Below are 25702 nucleotides of genomic sequence, written 5' to 3'. Positions count from 1 at the left end.
CAAAGTGTGCACAAGAGGCTTCCTGAACTTCCAGGACATTTTGGATGGGAGTCTTGGTTCAGACTCAGTATAGTATATTCAGTAGGGATTGTGGTTTTCGTCTGAATTAGTTTAATGAATTAAGTTTGACAGCCTTCCTCTGGGATAGTCTAGCTTTGTTCCGCTTCTGTTTCCCTGTTTGGAAAATGGAGATAAAGAAGTGAAATGGTTTTCCCAAAGTCACAGCGTAGATGAATGGTGCATCCAGGATCTCAGGCCCGTAGTCTAGCTGCAACCCTTTTTCCTCTTCCTGCATCTAAGAAACAGCATGGTAACTAGTGAACCTCTCTGCAGTTCACAGCCCGAAGTCAAGCAGAGGCTGAAGACTGGGTAGACCAGATCCAGTTCCTCCTGAAGGGTAAGTCTGGCAACTTGGCCTGAGCCGGCATGCCGTGTTCATTCAGACAGATCCCAACACCCACAGGCCGCCTGGCCAAGGAAGGGGCTTTTCTGCCCTCAGGGCAGTGCCAGGCCAAGGGTAGACGAGCCCAGCTCCATGAAGATGTTTGGACAGTGGCTATGGCCAGCTTTGCATTTTTAGGCCTTGCATTTTTTGAGTCTCTCAAAAGCTGCAGGTGTTAGTGAGCAGGACAAGAACGAGACAGCGGAGGAGGAGGGGGGGAATTGCTCCTCACTGCCGGGGTCGCGGATCTGCTGTTGTGTGCTTGGCTTACGAGGGATGGGCTGTTGCTCTGGCTCCACTGGAGTCACTCCAGTTGGAGGCCAGCAAAACTAAGACCATACTCCAGCCCTGCATATGGAAACCCTCTAGAAATCATAGGCAGCTGCACTGTTTCAGACCCTTTGATGCTTCCCAGTTTGTTAGTTCATGTCCTGGCAAATCAGTTTTGTTTAGTTCATTCCAACAAACCCTGTGATTTTGTTTCCTTTCCTTGTTGTCTTGCTGAAATCAGTCTTCTCTGAAATGTCCAGTAATGGGGTCAGGCCAAGTTCCTTGAGGTGCTTGTTGAATTTGGCTTTGTTCTCTTTCCTTGGGTTTGGGTTTTTGTTTTTTTAGTCTATTCTCAATTCCTATCCTATTTTCTTTACACTAGATGCTCATGAGCTGGGCAGGGGCACTCCCTGCAAGGTCCGTAGTGAGGACAAAATGCCTTTGTTACTTGATTTCAATTCATTGAAAGTACTAGCATGCAGCTTGGTGAGTTTTGCTCTTTTCATTGTTTTTTCGCTCTCTCCTGCCAGATCTGACCTCCTTCACTATCCCGTATGATGAAGAGGATGAGGAATATCCCTACAATGATGTGGACAGTTCTGACTCTCTGAATACAGGATCCCACAACACTACCATGAATCAGGATGAGCCAGACAATGGGATGGGAGAGGATGACATCTATGAGGTTTTACCAGGTAAGCAACCAAATAAGCAGATTGAAAACTGAGCCATCCCTTTGCTTTAATCCTCTTTAACCCTGCGTACGTGGCAGGAGAGTTTAGTCGCATAACATATTGAAGGGAATAAACATCTTAGGCTCTGCTGCATCTAATGGAGCCATAACTCAAAGATTTGACTCTATTTCTTTGTTCAGACTGGTTATGGGCCACAAGACCAAACGCTTTCTGTTCTGGTGAGCTGGATGGTTTGTAAACCCAGGTGACGTGGCCTTTAGAGGTTGTGCTCCATTCAGCTTGGGTAATATTAAGTTTGGCGAGAGTGGAATCTCTGGGCTGTGTTACCTGCAAAATCAGTCTCACATGATGAAAATGCTCCCTTCTGGGCATGCAGTCATGGCTGTAATGCAATTACTGGCCTTCCAAGAGATGATAAAATAACTGCATTAAGGACTAACCCCCTGTTAGTTCACTAACAGTGCACTAGGCCTGGAGGTAGCAGAGCAGTGGCTGCCAGTTAAAGGAGCCAGAAGCAATCTTTTTGGCACAAAAGCAAACAGCTTAAGAGGGCAGCACTGTCTGCAATATTTCTTACCATTTCAGCAGGAGTCATGGTGTGACATGTTGCAGGGCTTGGTCAGTGGATCACCTGAGCCTTATTCAAACAAATGTGCTGTCCTGCCTCTGAGCCAAGATTGGAACTGTCCAACTCTGCACCCTGTCATCTACAGCAGGGCCCTTGGTGTCTGTGCTCTGAGATCCGAAATAGGCTCTTGTTTCTTTTTATTTATTTCAGAAGTTTATATTTGTAGTCATTAAAAAAAAATTAAATGCACCAGAAATTTTATGGTGCTCAAGATCTTAGTCTTGTTATCGCTGCTGAAGGAAACGATACTCAGCAATTTGCAACAGACATGAAGACGGCTGCCAAGAGCGGAGCTGGGGCTCAGGGAGCCCACGCTGCCTGTATGACCTTGAGCAAAGCCTCAGCTTCTGTTCATCTCTGATCTTTCCTCCTTGACGTTCACTTTCGCTGTTTACATTGCAAGCTCTTTGGGCAGCAGCTTTCTCTTCCTCCAGGCATACCTACAGCAGGGCCCTGAGCTCAGTGAACGCTCCAGGGTTTCCAGGCTGCTGGGTGTGAATCACTGACAGTCTGTCAGGACAAGGGTTTTCAGCATCCCTGGTGGCTTTGGCAGCTGTGTCCTACTCTTCACTGCCTTGTGGCTGACAACACCAGTTACAGAGCAGATATTAAAAGAGATTTGTTCCACGCGCTGCTAATGGTGATCCTGATAGGAGCTTGCACAGTGTTTGATGTAGCGATGGACCCCTCCATTGCCCCCATTCCTGGATGCAAAGTGTAGGAGTGATTTTGTGCCCTTTGAACAGGTTCAAATACTCTTCCCCCATGTTCAGGGCACTGGAGCCTCAGGCTAGTGGGATGTGCAGGAAGGGAGGCTCAGGCCTGCAGTTCCTCATGACTGCTGCTAACGGTGCCTGTGATCTGCAGCATCTTTCCATTCCTCTAGCAGCCCTTCTGGTGCTTTGCACTCCTTGCTGCTTGGCCAGCCGACCCTGTGAGCCAGCTTCACTCTTGGTTTCCACAGATGTTGCTCTCCTGCTCCCACACGGTAGACTGCTGTCCTGATATCAGGGTTGCAGAGTATCGTGGCGGAGAAGGGGACACTGCAGCAAAACCTTTCATTTAAACCATTCCTTTGTGGGCTTTTTCTGTGTTCTTGGTCCTGCCCATCCCAGATCCATAAGAGCTCGCTGAGGAGGTTCCAAGGAGGGTCTGAATGGTTGTGACTCAGTCTGCTCACTCGCCAGCCTGAACACTGCAAACAGCAAGGTTTAAGCACCTTGCTTCAGCAGTGCTTTTGCCCCCCATGTGTGGGCATCCTCTGTGTTTTGCAGTCCTCAGGGTCAAATCCTGCTGAGGAGAGATTATCCGCTGCCCAAAGACTTTCTCTTCCTACTCCTTCTGTGGCTACACAAGGAGCCACAAGATCTCGGTCTCCTGCAATGGAGCAGCTAATGGCCCTGGCTCTCTACAGTCCTGAGGGATTCCTGGACATGCTGGGCTGTCGCACCCGGGGTCCTTCGCAGGTGGATGATGCTGTTGTACATGGGCTGCTGCGAGGCCCAGTGATTTGTCCAGGTCTTCTGCCTCCCTGGCACGCAGGCAAGCTCTGCGCCCGGCGTCACGGCTGCACCGAGCCAAGGCGCAGGCAGCCACGACGCAGGAGCTGCCTCTCCCCGCGCTGCCTCTGCGCTCTGGCCGTCCCCATCAAGCACCCTGTCTGCAGCCCGCGGCTGGGTGCCCCGGCTGGAAACTCGCATTCGTGCGTGTGTGGCAGGGACTGAGCAGCTGCTGCCACATGAGAGAAAGCGACTCGGGTGCTGTGCAGGGTGCTCCAACCGAGTGCAAAGCTCTGCCAGGTTAGAGGACTCACAGCCAGGGCAGCTCGGGGAGGACGGCATGGAGAGAAGGTGCCCAGCGGCTCTGGGAGTCCCTGCACCAAAGGGGAGTCTCAGCCTAGCCTGTGGGCACGGGGAGGTGGCAGAGTCCCTCTTCGCCTCTCAGAGGACACTGGCCTCCGTGTCGGCTTTGCCCGGCTGTGGCTCAGCTTTCCTGGAGGAGATCTGTTGCTGCGGTTTCTTGGCATCTCCCAGCACTCAGCCCATGGGCGGCAGGGCTGCCTGCGGGGTGCGAGGGTGCAGGAGACGGGCGAGAGGCAGCTCCCCAGCTTGTGTGGGGTCCTCAGCACGGGGAGAACATGGCTAAAATCCCTGCTCCACCACAGCTTTCCTCTGTGGCCTGCACAAGCTCCTTACCCCCACCCCCACCCCATGCCCCAGGTCTCTGCTTCGTTAAACACCAGGGGTGGTGGCATGTTGCTGGAGAAGCAGAAACCCAAATGTCAGAGTGGTGGGAAGCAGTCGCAGGCACCCGGAGGAGCACTCGTGGCGGGTACGAGAGGGCGGCTCTGCCCGGAGCGCCTCTGCCCCGGCCCGTCACAGCCCTTGGCCTCGCGACAAGCGTGGGAGTCCTGGCCGAGCCAGGGTCTCCTGCAGACCAAGCTGCTTCTCTGGTGTCCCAAGCAAAAATAGAGAGAGAAAGAGAGAGGGAGAAAAGAAAGGGGGAGGGAGACGAAGAGATAATTTCCTCAGCAAGTCATCGTCGTTAATGAAGTTTTACAAAAACAGATACAACCAAGGAAAAATAAAATTTCACAGGTGATAAATTTTTCCAATTTCCCTGGCAGAATTCGATAGGATTGTTAAATTAAGAGTGAAGGTGTCTGTTAGGAAGCAACGAGCAGTGATGGGTAATTTTATAGAGTGGAAAATTGAATCAAATTGCTACATTAAAACACAGCTCCTCTGAGAATCCACCCGACGCCCGGGCTGCTCCGGCGCGGTGGCGGGGTGGGTGCGCGGCCCGGCCGCGGCTGGGGGCTGCCGTGGGGGCCGGGTCCCAGGGAGCCGCGCCGGGGCCGGTCCCCAGGGCGGCCCGAGGCGATGAGCTGCCCCGGGGGCTTGTTAAAGGCCTTTCCCCGAGGACGGCGTGTCCGGCCGTGGGGCTGGGGCTGGGATGCTCTGCAGCTTTGGCACGGGGAGGTGCCATGGGGGGAAGCCCGGGAGACGTGTTTTTGTGGCATTTCCCTCTGATTCATCGCTCTAAAGTCCAGATATCACCTGAGATCAACCACTGAGGCTCTGGGGAGCCAGAGTTTCCTTTCTAGACTTTATTCCAGAGGGCTGCAACAGGCTGAAGGGCTGCGGAGTGGAGGGGAGCCTGTCGCGTCCTCGAGGGCCACGTCCACGACTTGCACGGCTCAGTATCTGCAGAGCGAGATCCGGGGCCAGCGCGCCCTGACGCCGCGGGCCGTGCCGGGCTCGGCCGCGCTCCGGCTCAGCACCTTCGCGTGGCCGCCGCGCCGCGGGCAGGGGACGCTGCGGCCGGACCCTGCTCAGCGCCGCAGGAGCGGGGGGACGCGGGAGGGCGAGCGGAGGCGGCCGTTGTCAGCGAAGGGAAGTCACGCGTTTTCCTCGGGAAAATCCAACCTGAGGCGTGCGAGTTTCCTTCCTTCCTTGCTTCCTCCAAGCGTGCATCCAGCACAGTCCTCGCGGGGCCCCGGGCAGCTGCGCCCGGCATTTCCTTAGGGCAGCGGCGTTTCGGCATGCGTCCGCCCCGGCCGCTGCTCAGTGCTGGCACGGGGCCGCGGAGCAGGCGGAGGTGCCCCCGCCGCAGGCCGCGAAGAGCCGTGCGCGGCGGCCAGGCTCGAGCGTGCCGGGCGGAGAGGGCTCAGGGCATCACCTGCCGGTTTCCTCCAAGCGGCTCTGGCAATAGGTGCAGAGCAAATCCTCACCCTGGCAGGGGAAACTGAGGCACGGAGGGCTGAGAGGGCTGCAGGTGGGAGAGCGAGGCCAGACTCAGCCTCGCTTTACCTACTGCCACCAGCCCCCGGCTCAGAAAGAGAAACTGGGATTTCTGCATTTCAGCTGCTCGCGCTGACTCGGGCTCTGTGCAGGCACCGAATCCCGCTGCGTCCCTGCCTGCTCCGGCAGCACTGCCCGCCCGTCTCCGAGCTGTGGGGCCATCCCAGGCTCGCTGCAGGCGGAGGAGGGAGCCGGGGTTTTCGTCTGCAAGTGGGCCGAAGCGGGCCGGGGAGGGGGAGCTGCTCGGGAAAGCCGCGGCCAGCGCCTCGCGCCGCGGCACCCGGCCGGCGAGGAGGCGGCGGGGACATTCGCAGGGGCTGGGCCGCGCGAAGCTGCCCCGCTCCGCTGGGGGCCGTATCGGCGGCTCTGCAGTAAAGTCGCCGGCCGGGAGCCGGGCAGGGGCCGCGGCGGCGCGTGGCCCGGCCTCGCCGGCACGGTTCCCGCGGCTCTGCTCGCTCCGGGAACCCGAAGGCAGCGTTTCCTCCGCGGCGTGTGCTTTCCTGCGGCAGTGCCGGCTGCCGGCTTCCCGAGGGCGTGCAGGGGCGGCGCGGGGAGGGCCCTGCGCAGAGGTTTTCTGAGGACAGCTCGGCTCCGCGGGTGGGAACGGTGCCCGCAGGAAGCGGACGTGGGCTGGAGGCGAGCGCGGGGCGCGGACCGGGGGACGCGGAGCGGTGGCGGGAGCACGGCACCGCCGGTGCGGGGAGTCTCCCAGACAGAGACGCACGTGCGCGCGGGGAGTCTCCGACCGCAGTCCTTCCTCGGGCGGCCCCGGAGGCTCAGGGAGGCCGCGCGGGTGGACACGCGTGCGCACGGGGACGTGCTGTGCCGGGGGAGCGGGCTTGATTGACTTCGCTCGGAGGCCGAAACTGGATTAGGGGATCAGGTGCCATTGGTGAAAGCACGAAGGAAGAGGGTTTGGGAAGCGTGTGTGGGAACAGTGGAGGGAGAGCGTCGTTACGGATACATTTACATTCTCTTTTACAAATGCAAAGAGCAGGCAAAAGCCACTTTCAATAATTTATTTTAAAATCAATGCTAATGAGGTTCTGTCTCATCAGTGGCCGAGTTTTACAATAAAGTCTGATTTATTTAGAAAAGATCTTTGGTGCTGCTTCCCGTCTAATGGGGGAGCAGTTGCAGTGACCCTCCAACTTTGGATCCAATTTGCAATTCACAGCGGAGGGCTGATCTGGTTTGCATTGATCGGCAGCAGCTGGAGGAGACGGCTGGGGCTGGGGCAGGGGCCGGGGGGCCGGGGACCACGTCCTCCAGAAGTGCCAAGAAGCAGCACTTTAGCTGTCGCCTCGTGATCGGTTGCGCGGGATCAGCAGAAGACCCGTCGCTGACTCATTAGGCTCCGTCTGTCAAGCCTGGAGCCGGGCTGCTGCTGGCTCTGCCTAAGGACAGCAGCAGAAGCTGAGGCCCCCGCGGCGCCCGGCTGCGGGGCAGTGACGGCGCCTCTTGCTTCTGCACGGGACTGAGGAACGCTGAACGGCCCATCGCAACGGCTCTGCGAGCGAGGGAAGCAGATGAACGCTGCTGGCTCCGCAGCTCCGTGGCAAGAGGGTTTACCTGAGCTTTGGCTTTCTGAAACACTTCTAAATTGGGATTTATTTACATTATTTTATTAGGTTGTTTGTGGCTGCAGAAGGAGGTGTGGGTTGCAACCATGGCTCATGCAGATGCTATGTGCCCATCTCATCCTACCACATGGAGCAGTCAGGCTGGGTGACTTGTTCCCACCGCCCTGGATGATGTTAATCCAGCTTCCCCTCCAGATGCGACCAAACAGCTTTCAGAGAGCTCCTTAACAGCAAAACCTTTTCATCGGCAAGTCTTGGAGCAATGCTACTGCAGTCAGAAGCATTAGTACCTTGCAGATAAGGTCTTGCGTCGACCAGTAGCCAGCCTGGCAAACTCTGGTGCTGGTGTCGATTTGCTGGTTTATGGTTTATCAATCCAAATCATTCTGAGTTGCATTTCAGCACAGGTTATGGTGGGCTGGCAAAAAATGCCTTGATTTAAGTCCATGTAATTCTTGTGTATAGATACAGATCATGTTTCTGCCAGTCAGTAGCCATTTTCCCAGGGTTTCCCCATAATCTCCAGCCCATCTGTACTGGCTCTCACTTAATCTTTTCCATGATATTGTTCCTTATTATTTCCTTGTGTCCTCTTTCCCCACCCTCCATGGCCGTGCCAGTATCTGCCCTTTGCTGTCAGGGTCCCCCTCTCCTTAAATTCTGCTTCTTTCCACAGTCCTTCCATGTTTTCCTGTCCTGACATTTCTCCTCGGTGCCTAATTTTCTCTAGACTGTGACTTCCCCTGCACAGGAAGCATCTCTTCCTATAGGACGCTCAGTAAAGTGCTGTGTAAATTTATGAGGCTACAATAAGTGATTTGTTTTGACCAGTGTTAACAACAATTCATATTTTTATGCAGCGTGTTTCAAAATATTATCTGTGACTTCCTCCCTTCCACTCTTCACAATTAAGCCGGTAATTTGTTATTCTGACAGTCGGATGCTCCCTCTGCCTGCCCGCGAGCTGGGCGCAGCAGTAGCGACGGCCGGTCACCGCTGCATCCACAGCTGTTCCGCAGGGGCTGCGTGTCCTCGGGGGGCCCCGGCTCCCCTTCCCGATGCAGCCACGGAGTGGGCGGCAGGTCCTGGACATGGCTTTCCTCTCCCTGCCCCAGGAAAGGGAGGAAACGGTGATCCCCGAGGCTGCTGTGGGATCGCCTGTCTGCCACGGCGATGGTGGGCAGCCCTTAATTCCTTCGCTTGTCTTGCAGTGATAAATGCTGTCTCTCCCCGGCACTAACCTGGCTTCTTTGCTCTGTTTTTCCCTTCTCAGAGGAGGAGCTGGATCCCCCCTTTGCAGAGGACACCGAGGATGCTGGAAGTGGACAGAGAAATGGTATGAGCTCCACCTGATTTGTTGAATGCACAGGGCCTGCCCGGTCCCGGCGGCCAGCAGCTCCATCTCCAGCCGTGCTCTAGCATTTCGGGGTGCGGTAATGACAGAGGAGATCATGAGGATGGGAGAGGCCCCAGGATCAGACTGCGAAGGGGAAAGTTTGGATAACTTGCCCTCTGGTGACTGTCCCCTCCAAGGCTCTCCTGTCCACTGTGCTATGGGCACAGGGGTCACCTCTCCTGAGGATGGGCACCACGTCCAAAGCCTCTCTGGTGGGAAATGAGCTCTCCACCAAGGAGCCCCATTGCGAGGGAGACCCCATGGACATCCGCTCCTGCCTGATGGGATCCGTTTACCAGAGGATCTCCCAGAGACGCTCACGCGTCCTTGTCCCTTGCGCCATCCTCTGCAGGAGGCAACGCCTTGGAGAGGCAATGGGGAGCATCCGGCGCTGGGCCGGGAGAGCAGCGCTCCGGCCGAAACAATCGGAGGAGAGGGCAGGAAATGAGTCAGGGCCCAGAGGAAGCCAGTGCAGGGAGGGATCTTGGCGCTGGAAGCTAGAAGGCAATGCACCACCACCCTAGGAACCAGCGCTGCCCACCCGCGCGCAGCGTCCGGCTCGAAAGCATCCCTGTGGCAGCCAGCCCCCACCCCTGCTTTTTCCTTCAGGCCCCAACACGTGGGATCCGAGCGGAAGATCTGTTTCCTCCCCAGCTCCCCCCGGCCCCACATGCTTCTCTTTCCACCACGGCTTCTGCCCCGGTGCAGGAAAGAAACTCTTGTGTCCGAGCAGCCAGGGCAGAGCTGCCTGGGAGCTTCCTGCTGTCCCCCCGCTCTCCGCACAGCGCAGGAAGCCACGGCCTCCCGGCCGGGCCGGCTCCGGACAGCTTCCCATGCTGTTGGTCCCAGAGCTCAGAGGCAGCAGGCTGCTGGGGTGCCTGCCTGGTGCGGGGACGCAGGGCGACCCGGGGCAGCTGTCCCGTTGGCTTGGTGGTGGAGACCGGAGGGGTTTGGCGTTGGCCTCTGGGGACTGGCGTGTGGCTGGACCAGCTTTACGCAGCCCATGCTCTCTCAAATAGGCACGAGAGGCATTTCTGGCAAGCCTGGATCCAGCTGCTGGGGGGCGTCGGGGGGAGCAGCGCTCGTCTCCGCAGCAGGCTGATGCCAGAGGTGTCATGACCAACCTGCCCCCCCCCCACCGAGGCCACCCCGAGGATTTTGGGTTTTGCCTGTCATAATCCTGCCAGCCGTTTAAATGCCCTGCTCGTACTCATTAGCATCTTCCTGGCGGTTGTAATTGTTGTTAATAATGGTGCAGTTGTCATATTTGGCTGGTTTTCCTAACAACCCCAAGGTCCATAAACATGGGAGCAGGCTCTCGCCCCACTTACATCAGTGTGAATCAACTGCATTGAAATCACATCTCTTCCCTGAAAGCAAATTCAGGGAAGGCACCTAGACTGAGGGTTTGGACTTTTTAAACCCAGTGTCCATTTTCTGCAAATGATCTTAATTTTAACAAAATACTCTTGGCAGCTTGCACAAACATCTTGCTTTTGAGGCTGTGCCTAGGAGTTAAGTGCAGAGCCCAGCGGAGCTCTCATCATGAGGCACCTTCCTCATCTAATGCAATTAATTTTGACCTTTTGAAGACAGGGTTGGAGGTGGGGGTGAGACCTTTCATCAAGCCAGCTGACATGGTTGGAAAAACTCTACAAACTTTTGGGAGCATGAACCCTACTGCAGGCTGGAGAGTTTTCTTTGTGCTCATGGAGTGTCTTGCCCAGGATCATGTGTGAGGCTTCTGCGAAGTCTCTGTTTTATCAGCTGAATTTCCTTTCGCCAATCCTTGCTGACAGGCTCAAGGTGGCAAGATGCAGGATTTGTGGTTAGACCTAGCCAAGCATGAGCTTCCAAAATATTTTGTTGCACCTCATTTTAAGGATTATTCCAGCCTATAGAGATAAAATATTGCATTGGCCTCTGGTACCCACCAACCCAGAACTACGCAACCAGAGTGCAACATGACCCTGTCTGAAGAGGAACATAGGCTGACTTTGGGCACTAGTGATCACTTTAGTGATCACCATCCTCAAATCTCTTTGCCAATAAATCGGTTACAATGCTCCACAGGGTTACTAAGATATTACTTATCACCGGGAGCAGCTTTTTCCCAGCAAATCCTGCCCTCCTGTTTCATTGCTCTGTATCTTGTCTTCCCTTCTCAGTCCACAGCGAATGACCTTGTGTCACTGGGGAAAACCAAGCAGCAAGTGCCGTCCCTCAGGGCCGGCTTGTTCTCTGCCTCGCCGCGTTGTCCTCGCGCCCTCCTGGAACGGCCTTTTGTGTTCGTTACGCAGTTTGCTGCCTGCTGCCAAAGCTGCTGCTGGCTTTGTGCTCCTGCCTCTGCGCCTGCGAGCTTGGATATTCCTCTGCCTCCCGTTCATAACCTCTGGTTCCTGCACTTTGCACGAGCTTAAATAACTCAGTAGCTCCTTCTCCTTCTATTCCCTTCACAATCTTTTCCTCACCACTGCGTGCTCCCCCTTTAATACTTTCCAAAGGATGCAGACCTACTTTTTTTTTCCCAGCCTTTCTATTTAAGTTCCCCAAGTCCCTGAGTCATTCCAGTTGCTCCCTGCTGTACCATTATCCAGCTCTGTAATGTCCTTTTTCATATTTAGGTGATCAAATCTGGGCACAGTACTGCAGATGCACCCTTATCACTCAGTCCCTTATACCATATTAGAAACATTTTCTCCAACGCGTGCTCGATATTTTCTATTTATGCTTTCTGGGCAGGCTGCAGCTGCGTGGCGGAGCAGCCCAGCGCGCTGGCGTAGCCTGGTGCTCAAGCCCCCGTCGAATGTTGTTTAACTGAGTTTAATTATCCACCGGGGCCCCACCACGATGTCCATGTCACGACATCTGGACCTGCCGCCGTCAGTCTCCTGCCTGAAACCTTTGGTTCAGGAGCACGTTTTTAAGGGTTGTCTGGGAATCTCACCGCCCGGGCTTGGGTTTCGTTCTGCGAGAGCGGTGCGGACTCACCTTTCGTGGTGGCTCTGGTCCCTCTGCCAGGTCCTGAGATGAGAAATGCCGCTTCAAAATGGGAAAGGTGACAAGACTGCTCTGAAAACACTGGTGCGATGTTTTCCAGAAAGCCCGCGCACGCATTCAGCCAGAGGCATTCCCCAGCCTCGGCACCACGTTTGCCAACTGTTTCATCAGCCCAAACCCAGAATTTCCAACAAACAAATCATCCATCTCCAAAAAAGGGAGAAAAAACAGTCTCCTGGAGCAGCAGCACAGACTGCCCGGCCGCATCACGCCGCAGCCACCTGGGGCCTTCTCCGACCTCCCAGAAACGGGATCAAAGCGGCTGTTTGCTCCCTGCTCCCCTCCTGCCAGGTGCCCCCGGTCGAGGTTTCAGGGCCGTCTGACTGCTAACCGAGCCCCGCTCAATCGGCTGACACCCCCTGCTTGGCTTCTTTAATTAATAAATAAACCTGGCTGTCACCTTCCCCAGCAGCATCCTCCCAGAGGCCCCGTGCAAATACCCGACGTTAATTAACGGTATTCCTCTTCCAGGACCGCTGGCGAGGCCTCGCGTCGGGGATGGCTCGGCTGGGCAGCCGGGAGTTGGGAGATAGCGAAGGCATCTTTGGTTCAAACACTTTGATTTTCAGTGGGGTTTACAGTAAACAGCTGCCGTTTACAGCAGCCTCTCCTGAAACGGAAACATCTACCAGTGCATTTGCATGTGTTTGCTGATCCTGCTGTGTTTGTTTATCAGCTAGCCCCTTTTTCTTGTAGTGGTTTCTTGGCGTCTGTTTTTTAGTTGAAACGGAAAATGAACAAATCTGAGACATTTCACAGAGATTCTTCTAACACCACCGTTTTCTCGCTTTCCCCCCAGCACCGGGTGCTTCCAGTCCCTCTCCCTGGACACCTCGCTGCGGCCTGGGCGGACGGGGACGTCTCCTCGCGTAGCTCCCCCTCGCCCTGACCTCTCCTCCTTCCTCCCCAGGAAAACCCCCGAGAGATTTCGCCAACTACTACCAGGGCCTGTGGGACTGCAGCAGCGACCACCCCGACGAGCTCTCCTTCCGCCGCGGCGACCTCGTCTACGTGCTGAGCAAGGTAGGGCGGGAGGCGCCGGCCCCGCGGCTGCCCGGTTTCTGCTTGCCGGGCTCGGTGCCGCTCCTGCCCGTGCCCCCTGCGTGCCCCGTGGCGCTGCGATGCCCCCAACCCGGGGGGCATCTCGCGCTAGCGGAGTGTGTGCGTGCTGTTGCTTGGGCATCGCAGGGGTGATCGAGCTGCTCGGCAGGGTGAGACCGGCTCTTTTCGGCAAGCGCACGCAGGTGAATGAATTAAGTGTTTGCACTCGCAGGGCTGCAGGGGCAGGAGCAGAGCTCCGGGCGGCTCCGGCCACACGTGACCATCCCTGAGCATAGCTCGTCCCCGCAAGGCTCTGCCCTGGGGCCTGGCTGCTCCGTGCCGGATCCTGCTGGCACCAGTGATGAACCGGGGGGGTTGCATTTCATTGGCAGTGTTTTGCAACGTGCTTTGCACCTGAACCGTGCGCGGCACAGAGCTGCGCTGCCCGCGGCGAGGAGGGTGCCGGCGCCGCCCGCCCTGGGCAGAGCTTCCCCTCAGCCACGACGCCGGCGCGGCGGCCGGCTTTGGCATGGCACTGCCTTCCCACGCTGCCTCTGCGGCTCGAGCCCGCTCTCCGGTGAGGCCTGGCGTCGCTGCCGGGCTGGCCCTGTCCCCCCGCGCGTCCGGCGGTCGCGCCCCGTCTGCCCGCCGCGGGCTAAGACCTAGGCCACATTTATGGCTGAGAAAGAGAATCTGGATGAGTTTTGCATCCTGGCTTAGCAACAGGATGTCCCTGCGGTGGAAACGAGTGGTGGGATCCCGCAGCGGCGGGCGGGGGAGCGGAGGCGGGGGCGACGCGGCGGCGGGGAGGCCGGCGGCAGCCTCAGGCCTCCTCTTGGAGGCTTTTTCCTCCCGGTTGGCCCGCCTGGCGCCTTCGCCTGTCCCGCCGCTGGCGCCTTTCGAGCCAGCTGCCGCCCAGCGAAGGCAGCCGGGAGCCACTTTTCGTCCCGGTTTCACCGTCGCTTTCCGGGAGGCCGCGAATTTCCCCTCTGCGGATCTCAAGGCTCTGCTCCGCCGGCGCCGGGAAGGGGCTGCCCTGCTCCGGGGCGCCCCGGGATCCCGGCGCGGGGCCCTGTGGTTTCACCTTGCCTCCACCGGCGAGAGCCAGGAGCGGCTCCCGGCCGCGCCGGCACCCGCTGCCGCGAACCGTGGCTCCCCGCGCCGCCGGCGGCCGCGGGCGACGCAGCTCGGCGTCGCAGCAGGGCTTTCGCTCTCTTCAGTGGCTCCAGATTGCGACTCTTGCACCGGCTCCCTCGCACGTAACCGATCGGTCCTGAGAGGTTTTTCCCCGTAAATTACTTTGCGCGACGGATGCTGGTGGCCGTGGCGGAGCGGCGGCTGAGCCGCGCGGTGGGGGGGGGGAGCGGGAAGGCGGGGAGGGGGGAAAGGTGTTTGAAAAGCCTGTTCACTCAGCTGCATTTTAATTTCCTTTTCAATCTTGTCCCAATTAATTTCGCAGAATTAATCTCACAGAAGCAAACTCGGCAGCGTCGAGGCTGCAGTTTTAGCGGTGCGGTCGCTCTGTCTGAACATGAAATAGGAGCTAATATAAAAATCCATCTGGTGTGTTTGAAACACTCGCCGGCTGCTGCGCGGGTCCTGTCTGACATTTCGAGCAGCAGCAGCAGCGGGGAAGAGCGCTTGGGGGTTAGTGGACATCAGGAGCTGGCAGGGGCTCAGCAGCCCGGTGCAGCAGCGGAGCAGGGCCAGGGGCCGCTGCGCTCCGAGGTGGACAGGGAGGGGACGAAGGTGCCCTGCGACGCGGGACAGTCGCGGAAGCGCTGCCCTGGCCGGTCCCCGGACGGGAGCAGCCCGCGGGTGTCGGGTCCCGCTGCCCAAGCCTGGGCGATGCCGGCCCGGCACTGCGGCTTTCATGCTTCGTCAGGTCCCAGGTGTTGCAAAAATAACGGGGCCAGGGTGGTGGTGGCCGGGGCGGGCGGTCGCAGAGGGCCCGTACCCCGCCCCGTCGCCCGCTTTGCAGCGACCCTGACACGCTGCTGCGCGCCCGGCCCGGCCCGGCCCGCGTTTGGGGTGTCAGTTTGGGCAGGAGGGAGCGGTGATGCCGGCAGAGGTGGTGCATCCCTCTCCCCGGCACGAGCCCCTTGTCCCCTGGCTGAGTGATTTGTACGTTATGATAATTATTTGAATGCAGCGAGACTTCCTATTTTAAGTGGGCTTAGTTGGATGTGACAAGCAGGCCATAAAACCAGATAAGTTAATTCTCTCAATTGCTTCCAATGAAAGCAGGGGGGAAGGGGGGGGGCACGTTCCTACACCCCGGACCCCGAGCGGAAGGAGCGTGGTGACATCTAGTGGCATTTTGTCCGGCTTTGGGGCCCGGGCGCCGGTGGGGAGAGGCCGGGGGGGCATCCACGGGCCGCGGCGGGGGCCCGGCCGCGGCGGAGCCCCTCGCCGCGGAGCCGCGCTGCTGGGGGTTGTCGCCCTGGACAGACGGACGAACACCCCGCGGGACACCCAAAAACCGGGGTGGAGGGGGGTGGCGGGCGGGAGATGCCCCCCCACCCACCCTGGAGCTCGGTGGGTGCCGCTGGCAGCGGCGTTTCGCTCCCATTAATAACGCGGCTCCGGCGTCGGGAGGGATGGGAATGGGCTGCCGGGGTCAGCGGGAAGGCAACGGTCACGCACCGGTCAAATTCAAGCGAGAGCCATCGTTCCCGGCGGCTCCCGCGCCCCCCCGGCGCGAGCCAATCGCCCAGAACGAGCCCCTGGCAGCCTCATTCCTCCCAGGTAATTTTTATAAATGAGGGGACACCCGCGCCCGGAGAGGACAAAAGGGTGCCGGGGGCCGCCCGGGCGCCCCGTGCCCCGGGGGCTGCCCGGATCCCTGGAAGCTCCCCCCCGCGCCAGCCCCGATCCCGCCCCGGCGCGTTTGGGGTCCCGCCGGTCCCCCGCGTGCCCTCGGCCCAGCCCGGCGCGTGCCGACGTCGTGGGGTTTCTAACGCATATTCCGACCATTTATTTTGAGCTGAAATTTATAATAAATGCTGTTAAAGACTTCGGCTTTGACAGAGGTAATAATAAATTCACTGTTAAAGACAGTAGTTTAATTCCTTATACCCTCCAATACTGCGCAGAATAAACTGTATTCATCACTGAGTAATTTTTTACCACATAAATCTTTAAAACTAACCGTTGTAGGCTGTTGAGGCTGAAATATTGTGAATTTATTAGATATGCCCATGTAGTATTGGATTCAGAGGTTTCCATTCGAATATATTACGGGGGAAATTTGTGTCTTTAAGTGTGACAATCCTTCCATTTTCCAAAGCCGGGGTTATAACGAGCAGCTCCTCCAGAGTCAACTCTGCCGTTATTAGACAGAGATTTAGTAACGAGCCCCTCGCTAAGCTGCAGCGCGGGGGGGTGGCATCCGCCGAAATGCCCCGCTCGGAGAGGGCGGCGGCGAAGGCTTTTGTTTGCAGCGTAACAAATGTCTGATGCTTTCCCGGATTATTTCATAAATGGAAGTGGAAATTTCACTTGGGGTTGCAAAGACGGCGAACGTTCGAGCAAGGGAGTCGTTGCTAAACCCATCCTTCACCGGCCGCAACTTTCTCAGGCTGCTGCTGTTCTATATATATGTTTATACATAAATATGTACGTACATCTATATGTGTGTATGGATGCGTGCGAGACATTTTTATTTTGGGAACAGTTAAGCTGCGAGAGATTGAACAACAGGAAAACCGAGCACGAAACCCAAAGGCACCTAGGCAAAATCCATCACGAGCCCTTCAAAACTTGCCCTGATTTGCCAAATAGGTGAGTGACGAGAAAACACCATTTCCGTCGCCACTGCTTGTTTGCCATTTCTTCTTTTTTTTTTTTTTTTTTGTCCTTTTAGCCTGTTGAGCTGGTTTAAACACACGTCCTTGTTTCCTTGATAATGTAAAATACAAGTAGGCAGTGGAAATCTTTGTTCGTTAGAGAGAGACGGAGATAATTATAAAACCATCTCTCAGTTCATGAGGCGTGGGTAACATTTAAACCAATTGATGTGGTAACATTTAAAGCAGTTATATTGCAAAATGTCACATACGGTCTAGTTTCATTAGGGACGGGTTAATAGATGGACGGAATTGAGATTCCCATTCCCGGGCATAAAATAAAAGTTTGCCTGGGCCATAACTCTTTTCGGCCCGCGGCGCCTGCCCAAAACGAGCTGCCGCCGCCGCTGCACGCTTCCCGAGAGCGAAGCCCCAGCTTCCCCCTCCGCGGAGCGGCCACAGCTCAATTATTAAAAAATCGGGTTATTGACTGCTACCGAAAGAGGCACCTGCGAGAGCCCCGGGCGGGCGGAGGGCGCCGGCGGCCGGGCTTCGCTCCGCTGCCCGAGGCCGCTGGCGGCGAGCAGCGTTTCCCACCCGCTCCTGCCGTCTCGCTCCTTTTCTCCTCTTTCTTCCTTTTTGCTTTTTCCCCCGCTTTGCTCCGTCTGTAAATGAGCAGAGCGCCTGGCTTCGCAGCCCTCTGCTTTGCAGAGCGGAGGCGGGCGGGAGGGGGGGGCAGCGCGATGCCTGGGTGCGACTTTAATTCCAAATTTATTTACGCCGTGGCGATGAGGCTGTCACAGACCGTAATGCAGTATTTAATTAAAATAACAGAAGTGTATCTAGACACGTCCTGGGGTAGCTACCGCCGAGTCAGAGCCCGCGCTCGGCGCGGCGGCGGCGAAGGTGGGGGCGAGCGGGCGCGAGGGCGGCGGGACGGGGCGGCCGGAGGGAGGTTTCGGCGTCGGGCGAGCGGCCGCCGGCCCTGGCGTGCACACGTGCGCGCACACGTGCGCGGTCGCTCCCAGCCCTCTTCCCCGGGCACGGGCAGGGTTTAACTCAGATGGCTGCTGACTTTCATCAGGCACGAGCGCTCAGGACTTTAAAGGCGAAAATAATTGGCTGCGGAACAGATTTAGGAAATTGAGTGTGCGATAAAGCAAATAAAAATCGCTCCCTCTTCTTTTTCCTCCCTCCCCTTCCTCGCCGGGGGCAGGAGGGGGGAGACGGGCAGGAATCGGCAGGATAGGAACAGGCCTCATCTTATTTTACCTCCCTTGCAACTTTGCCATTAAAGTTGCACCTACAGCTAGGAAGTTTGTCCGTGAAAAATGGTCATTTTGTTTCCCCTGCTCAAAGAACGTTATTAAAATGCTAATTTAAAAGAAAAAGGAGTTAAATATCTAGCAATGGTGCAGTCTAATTGCAGCCATAATGAGCTCTCTAAATGTGAGTGCCCCTGACACACAGAGAGCATAAACAGCCAGCAAACACATCATTAGTGCTCACGTTCATTTATTCTGGCGACCTGACTATGACCCCGCGGAGGGAAGGGTAAAGAGCAGGTGGATCCGGCTGCGCCAACCCCCGGGGATGCAGGAAATGAAGCCATAAGCGGTTGCCATGGCAATGCCGGCGCGGGTGATGCAACACGCCGTCGGCCTGGCGAGCGGCGCCCGCGCGCCCCGCGCCCCGCAATTAGTCATTGCTTTTAATTTGCAGAGGAGCCTGGAGCGATTTGGAGCCGGGGGCTGCTGCTGGGGCTGGGGCTGGGGGGGCAGCGGGTGCCAGCAGCAGCTTGGCCTGGTGTTGGGTGGTACCGCATGGCATGGCACGGCACGGCACGGCATGGCACGGCACGGCATGGCATTGCCTTGCACAGCATGGCATTGCATGGCATGATATTGCATGGCACAGCATGGCATGGCACAGCATGGCACTGCATGATTGCAAGGCACAGCACAGCACGGCATGGCACGGCACGACACGGCACAGCATGGCATTGCATGGCATGATATTGCATGGCACAGCGTGGCATTGCATGATTGCAAGGCACGGCACAGCACGGCACGGCACGGCACAGCGTGGCACAGCAGGGCACGGCCCGTGCACCGAGCCCCCAGATCTGCAGCCGGGTGCCTGGCGTGGTGGCGGGGAGCTGGCCCTTCTTCTGAAGCAGAGGGTCGAGGGCCAGCACGGGCATCGCTGTGGGAGTCCAGGGCTGGATGGGGCCGGGGAGCCTCCGGGCAGAGGGGAAACTGAGGCACGGAGCGGCGTGCTCCTGAGCTGCAGCACTGCGGCTGCGGGCTGGCGTCAGCACCCGCCCGGCGCTGCGGCGCGGAGGGCCCAGGAGTCCCGGACAAGTGCCCACGCGAGCAGCGAGGAAGACGGTTAATAAAAGCGGCGCTTTGGAGATGATTCTTGCTCTATTCCAGCCTGTTTGCTTCTAAACAGCCTCACTAATCGCCTCCCAGCAATAGCACAATGACTTCGCTCCTATTTTTCCCTCTTCTTTTTTTTTTCTTTTTTTCCTGTTTCTTTCCTGTCCGAGGGGCACAGGAACACCATCCCTGGGAAATATTTTAAAATAAAAAATCTCGGCACCCCCGTTCCTCACCCTCCCTGCCTGCAGCCCCCTTCCCCCGTGCACTTTCGATGAACCTGTGATATTGTAGCAATGGCCCTTGAAGTGCGGTGGGGAGGTGATTTAGGAGAATATTAAAGGCAATGTGGAGATTCGAAGGCGCCTCTCTCAGGGAGATCTGCAGAAATACGCAGCACAGATGGGCTGAGCAGATTAAACATTTCCGTCACATTGTTTCCAAATTGTGTTTGCGGTGCCTGAGGGTTGGTGCCGCGGTCAGAGCACGGCGGAGCCGCGCGACGCTGGGAGCCGCCTGCTTTATGGAATAAATATTAATACGGCAGTTTCGCACGCTCGCCGAGTCGCGGCAGCGTGTGCGAGCCCGGCGCGTCCCCCCCGCGCCCGCACCGCCCCGGCCGTGGCTGTCTGTCCGGCCGGACCGGGACACCTGGAGCGCGGTGGGCCGGGGAAGGAGCGGGGTCCGAGGCCCCCCCGGCTCCCCGGCCCCGGCTGAGCATCACCAGCTCCTCGCCGCAGCTGGGAACCGGCTGGCTGGCAGCCGAGCTGCCTTGTTTATTTTTGTAGGGATTTGCCCTAAGAATCGGCGCCGGGAGGGAGGGGGGGGAAGGCCACGGCCGAAGCAAAGGGCAGCGTCGCCCTTCGCGGAGAAATCCCTTCCGTGCCCCGGCCCGGGAGGCTTGCTAAAAACCGGCGTTTCCAGCTGCAGCCGGACGGCGTCCGCGGGCTCCGGCGCCGGACGCCCCGAGCACAGGCAGGGCCTCGGGCTCAGCGCTCGCCTCGGCTCCGAGCCGGGCTTCGAGGTGCGGGGACGCGGAGGCGACCCGGCGGCCAGCTCCCCCGCGCCGGGCGAGCCCGCGCGCCCGCCGGGCCTCGGCTGCGGCCGGGCTGCCTCCGTTCTCCTGACAGCAACGGGGCCGAGCAATCGTAAACCGATAAGCCCCTGACTGATCGGCTTTTCCTTCGGCGTCCGTCAGGGCGTCATTGATCTCCCGTGCGCGGGGGGGTGATGGATGGCGCTCCCGGCGCGGGACCGGGCGGCTTCCAAGGGCTGCCGGAGCGGCGCGCCGGCGAGCGGCCCGCGGGAGCCGGGGCCGGGGCTGCCCCGCGGCGGCGGGAGGCAGGTTCGGGCGGGAGGGAGGTTCCTGCCCCGCCGGCGAGGTTCAACACGATGATTTGAGCTTGCCGGCGAGGCCGGGAACGGCGCTGGGGAGACACGGCTGTGGGTTTAGGGTCCCCGAGGGGTGGCCGAACATTTGGGACCATGCGGGGGGTGCAGGAAGGTCGCTGGGGACCCCGGGCATCGCCCGTGCCCACGGGCAGCAGCCCAGGGGAGCGGCTCCGTGCCCGGCTCCGGGGCGGCATGGGGACAACCGCAGCCCCCGGGGCACGGGCACGCAGGGCACCGGCGCGTCGCTGGGTCGCTTGGGGCCTCGGCTTTCTCCCCCCCCCCCCCCCCCCCGCAGAAGAGCCGCGGCGCCGCCGGGTGATGCCGGAGGAGCCCGGGCGCGAGGAGAAGCCCAGCGGCAGAGCCCGCACTTGAGCGGTGCTGGTCCGCGGGCCGGCGCGCCGCTCTGCCCGCGCCGGGGCAGCACGCGGGGCTGAGCACCCGCTCGCCGCGCCGGCCCCGGGGCCGCGTCGCCCCGCACGAGACGGCACAAATAGGAAACAGCAGGAAGAGCTAGACGTTAAAATGCAGCTATCATTTAGCAGGGACCTTGGGGCGCTTCGCAGGCGGACAAGAGGAGCCTGCTGCGTCCCCCCCGCGCCGGTGGCCCCCGACACCCGCTGCTGGGGCACCCGCAGCGCCGCGGTGGGCTCGGGGCCGGCGCGGAGGCGGCTGCGATGCTCCCGCAGCCGCCGACAGCGGCGCGGAAACCACTCGGGGATGATTCAAGCCGTGAAATATTCCCCGTGCTGGTGGCCACAGCACGTTTGGTTTATGGGCTTTGCCGTTTTACAGCAGATTCGGTGGCGGTGGGTTTCGACTGGGTATTTTTGTTGTTGTTGTCATCTTGTTGTTTCTTTTTCCCCCTTTCTCCTTTTCCCTTGTCGGTGGAGATTAGCAGCATAAATCCTTTTACGGCCCCGTGCACCAACCTGCCATAAAAGCCCCGATTGCTGGCGATTATCTGAACGAGCGTCTGTTCCGGGTTCGCTTGGCGCCGCCGAGCTCGGGAATGAAATGCAGAAAGCGCTTGGAGGGATTTTCTCCTTTCTGGGAGTAAATCGCAGAGTTTCGACAGCAGCAGCGACAAAAAGTGGAGCTGCGGGTCGAGAGCGGAGCAGGGCCGGGGCGCTTTCCCCGGGGCCGGAGAGGTTCGGCGCTGCCGGCGCAGCGAGAGCGCTCAGCGGCCGAGTCCTGCTCGCCGGGCTGAAACGTGGCACGGCACGGCCGGGCACGGCTCGCCTCTCCGTAGGAAATCGGGCAGCCCGGGGGCCCCGGGGACCGGGTGTCACCTCCGCAGTGGCCTCGCTGGGGGGGGGCACCCGGACGTAGCGGTGGTGATTTAAGACGTTTGCAGCCCTGCAGCGGGAGGTGGGCGGCGGGGAGAGCCTGCCCTCGGCCAGCCACCCCTCAGCACCGAGCCGGCGGCGCTCGGGGCTCATCACCCCTCGCCAGAGCAATTAGCTTCCCAATTAGCAGGTTTGCAATCCCTTCTGTAAAGTCTCCACTAAATTACTTCCCTCCCCCCCCCCCAACCACCTCGCATCCCAGTCCACACAGGTACCGAGCACACAGGCCCCATTAGAGCATAATTAGGCAGATTCCAGTAAAATCAGCCTCAAACTCCCTCCTTCTCTTCACCCCCCCCCCAAAACCCACCCGCTCGGCAGCCCCGGTCTCAGGCACCGGCGCGTTAGCGAGATGCAAATTAGCACCTCCAGACGAGAGCAGAGTTCACCCTGCACTGGGCTCTGCCTTGCTGTGCCAGTGCACTCCTCGTTTTAATAGTTTAATAAAAATTAGCATAATTAACGAACATCTGTATGATCCAGAGTGGTGCAATTTGGCACTTGGAAACGAGGACTTAAACATTATTGCTGGGAGTTTAATGTTGTTTTAATTCTTTTTGGCACTGTGCAGTGAAATAAACGTTTGGTGCCGAGAGTTCTCGGCTGGCTCTCATTTGCATTTTCCTCCCTTGGATTATGAGCAGTCGTGGACTACCCAGCAATTCATCAAAGCAGAAATTATTTTAAAATACCTCACAGCGTTCAGGCTAAGGCAGGGCTGTGGCAGGCCGAGGGGTGGGAGCCCGGAGCTCCCTGCGGCGCCTGGGTGGCGTCTCCGGCCGGAGCCCCCCCGCACGCGGGGCTGTAGCCCACGCGGGGTAAGTTTCCAGGCTAAAGCAGACAGACCCAAGCGTTTTCCTCTGGTTTGCAGCAGGTTTTTTCCTTCCCATCTGGAGAAGATAAGGTGGCAGGTGCGGGGAAGGGGCTGTGCCGGGGCCGGGGCCCCGTCGCACCCCACGGCGGCAGCCTGGCCCTTCGGTGCAGCGCGGCGCCTGGGGAGCAGCGCCCGACCCAGCTCTGCCTCTGCCGAGCTGGGACCAGCGAGAGCCATTTCTGTCTCTAACCCACATTGCTCCTCTCCAGATCAAACCCCTTTTCCTGCTGGATTTGAGTGGTGAAACCCCCTGGCAGGGCCCAGGCAGCTCGTGCGGCTCCGGCAGACAGGGAGCCCGCGGCGCTGCGGCACCGCTCCGCTGCATGGCAGAGCCCACTTCTTTGCAGATGTCGTTTTTGAAGTCTTCTTCAAAACCAAAAAAAAAAAAATCCAGTTTTGCTTGCAAACTTCTTTAGCGTGGGTGCTAACTTGCCCTTTTGCACCAGGGGATGGAGTTTTCCTGTTCCTACTTGTCTCCACCGTCTGCTGCCAGTATAACCACCCGTGAAGCTGCACAGGGGACGTCCTCCCCGGGGCTTTTACTGACCCCCGTGGCCAGATCCCTTCTGCTCCTGGTCTGGGGCCTGGGACCGCCCGGGGGCTGGCATCAGTAACTGAAGGGCCAGCCCACGTTGCCCCAAATCAGGACCCCTGAATTAAATGCTGAGTTGCAGAGCAAGCCCCAGCCCGCGTCCTGCAGGTGTGAGCAGGGAAGGGGCTGGGTTGGAAAGGACATACAGGTGCCTCCCGGCAGGATTTACATAGGAGAGAAATGGGATCAGGGTATTTTCTCGTGGGAGTTTGGGGGCTACTGCCCGTGTAAATGCAGCTGCCATTGCTGGAGGGTGCTGGAAGGGGACTGAGCCGTGTCTGCCCGGCACTGACGTCCAGCCTTCCCGGGAGACTCTGTCACCGGCCTTCCCGTGTGTCTGCCAGGAGTACAGCATGTACGGCTGGTGGGTCGGAGAGCTCAACAACGTGGTGGGCATCGTCCCGAAGGACTACCTGGTGGCTGCCTATGACCTGGAGGAGCGATGAGCGCCCCAGCCACGACGTCCCGGGTGAGAGCAGGGCCCCTGGCCCGGGGTGCACCGCTGGGGCTGGGGTGCTCGCAGCGGGAGGTGGGTGCTGGGGAGGTGGCTGTTCCCGGGATGTCCCAGCGTCTCTGGGGTGCCCGAGCCTCGAGGACTGTCTTTGGCTCCATCTTCTGGTCCCCACTTTACACAGGAGCTAGTGAGGCTGGGAGCCACGGGGTGACATGGAAAAGGCCACCGTGCCCCGGGCAGCGGTGAACCAGGGCACCTCGGCAGGGCCGGGGGTGTCAGCGGCAGGGGCACGCGGTTGGCCTCAGACACTCTAGTGGATACGGCTGTTTCACTCCCTCCTGGGGCTCAGTGCAAAGTGTCCCTGCCTGGGTTTCAAGTCCTTCAAGATCCATGGGAGAAACTTGTGCTAAAAGCATTGCAGACCCGTGAAGGTCTTATGTCGCCAGCTGTAACACTAACATTGATGCCACGTGGTGCATGTGCAAGGTTTTTCTCCCAAAGCCCATCAGGGAGGCGAATCTTTTGGCAGATGTGGAAACTGAGGCACAGAGCAGGGCTGGGGAAGCAGCAGGGGCTGCGGCAGAGCCCGAAGCAGGGTCCTGAGGCCTGCAAGGGGCAGGGAGGTCTCCACGTTCGCCGGCCCTCCGTACGGTCCTGACGTGTGCAAGGTCCCAGCCCGCCCCTCAGCGTCCCCCTTCCCGCCGTCACCCGTGTCTCTCCCCTCCCCGAATCCAGGTGCTTCCCTGTCTCCCTGCACTGACCTTCCCTGCTGTCAGCCCCTCCTGCGGGAACCCGTCGTGCCTCAAGACCCGTGTCCCGTCACCCTGCCGCTAGCTGCCACGGAGCGAGCGCCGGCTGCCCCGAGGGACCGGCTGCGATAGCTCCTGTCCGCCCCGCCAAGGGCTGCGCGTCGGCCCCGTCCTGCCCCGGCTCTGCACGGCCGCGGGGCCAGGCCGGCTGACGACGGCCCGAGGAGCGGCTGGCCGTCCTCCGGGCCGGGGCAGTGGGACAGAGGGGGCTGGCGGCCCCGAATAAAGCTGTTTTCCTTCCCACCCCCCGTGTCTCGAGTTGCTTGCGGGTTTGGAGCCGGAGCTGGGCATCGGCTGCCGGTGCCGAGTGCTGACACCGCGCCAGGGGCTTGCGGCCCCCCCTCGCCGCCAGCCCGACCTCGGAGCGTCAGGAGACCCGTCCAGGCCTGCTGGAGCCCAGGATCCAGGCTTGAATCAGCACGTCCCACTCGTGCCGCACTTGGCCGACGGGCCGCTAGATGGTGGTAAGTAACTGCTCGCTGCAGCCTTCCCGGGGAGGGTGCCCAAACCCCCTGGGCGCCGCGGGAGCAGGCGGCCGGGCGCCCGGGGCACCTTCGCGCCGTCGCACCGGTGCTGCGCGCCCGGCCCGGGGCCCTCGCGCCGGAGAGGGGCTCCGCGGCGCTGGCCAGGCCGACGTGCAGCACCGCGGCCGGTGGCAAACCGGAGCCCGGGGGCAGGCGCAGGGCTGCGGGGGGGGCCTTCGAAGCCGTCCCGGCGCCTGGTGCGTCGCCGGGCTCCGGCACGGCACCTCGCTCCCTCCTGCAAAGGCGCCGGGTGGATCCGAGTTGGCCACCGGTGCCACCCCCCTGCCAGAAACTCCCCTGGCGTGGAGGGCGGGTTTGGGACACCCCGAGCTCGGCCGCGCAGGGCTTCTCCAGCCCCCCTGGCGTTTGAGAGCTCTGCTTCTCGGGTGGCTCCAGAGACCTTTCGGCAGCCGCGGCCGCTGCAGCCTCGTTCCTGGGGGCCAGGGAAGGAGGCACCTGGCCGGGTTATTAGTGGGATCAGAGCTGGTCCCTCGGCTGGGATCACTGCGTAATTACAGTCATTTTCTAGCCGTGTGCAGCACAACGAATGTTTAATCGGGGTCTGGCTGGCTCCGTCTCACAGCCCGCATCGCCCACGCGCAGGGCTCGTGTGAGGCCAGACCC

The 25702-nt window shown here is 59.4% G+C and overlaps 1 protein-coding gene across 1 annotated transcript in view; it reads left to right on the top strand.

The window, feature by feature from the left end:
• Positions 1-24734, top strand: part of SKAP1 (src kinase associated phosphoprotein 1) — a 154820-nt gene extending 130086 nt beyond the window's left edge. The window contains exons 8-13 of the mRNA XM_062595731.1: positions 334-397; positions 1243-1407; positions 8695-8757; positions 12788-12900; positions 23636-23760; positions 24481-24734. Of these exons, the coding sequence (XP_062451715.1) occupies positions 334-397; positions 1243-1407; positions 8695-8757; positions 12788-12900; positions 23636-23737 (507 nt within the window). The 3' untranslated portion in view covers positions 23738-23760; positions 24481-24734. The remainder of the gene's footprint in view (positions 1-333; positions 398-1242; positions 1408-8694; positions 8758-12787; positions 12901-23635; positions 23761-24480) is intronic.
• The last annotated feature ends 968 nt before the right edge of the window (positions 24735-25702 follow it).

This window comes from Rhea pennata, chromosome 26, assembly GCF_028389875.1.
Source record: "Rhea pennata isolate bPtePen1 chromosome 26, bPtePen1.pri, whole genome shotgun sequence".
In the NCBI taxonomy this organism is placed as follows: Eukaryota; Metazoa; Chordata; class Aves; order Rheiformes; family Rheidae; genus Rhea; species Rhea pennata.
The sequence above is the reverse complement of the archived record's forward strand: the minus strand, read 5'-3'. Positions and strand labels throughout refer to the sequence as shown.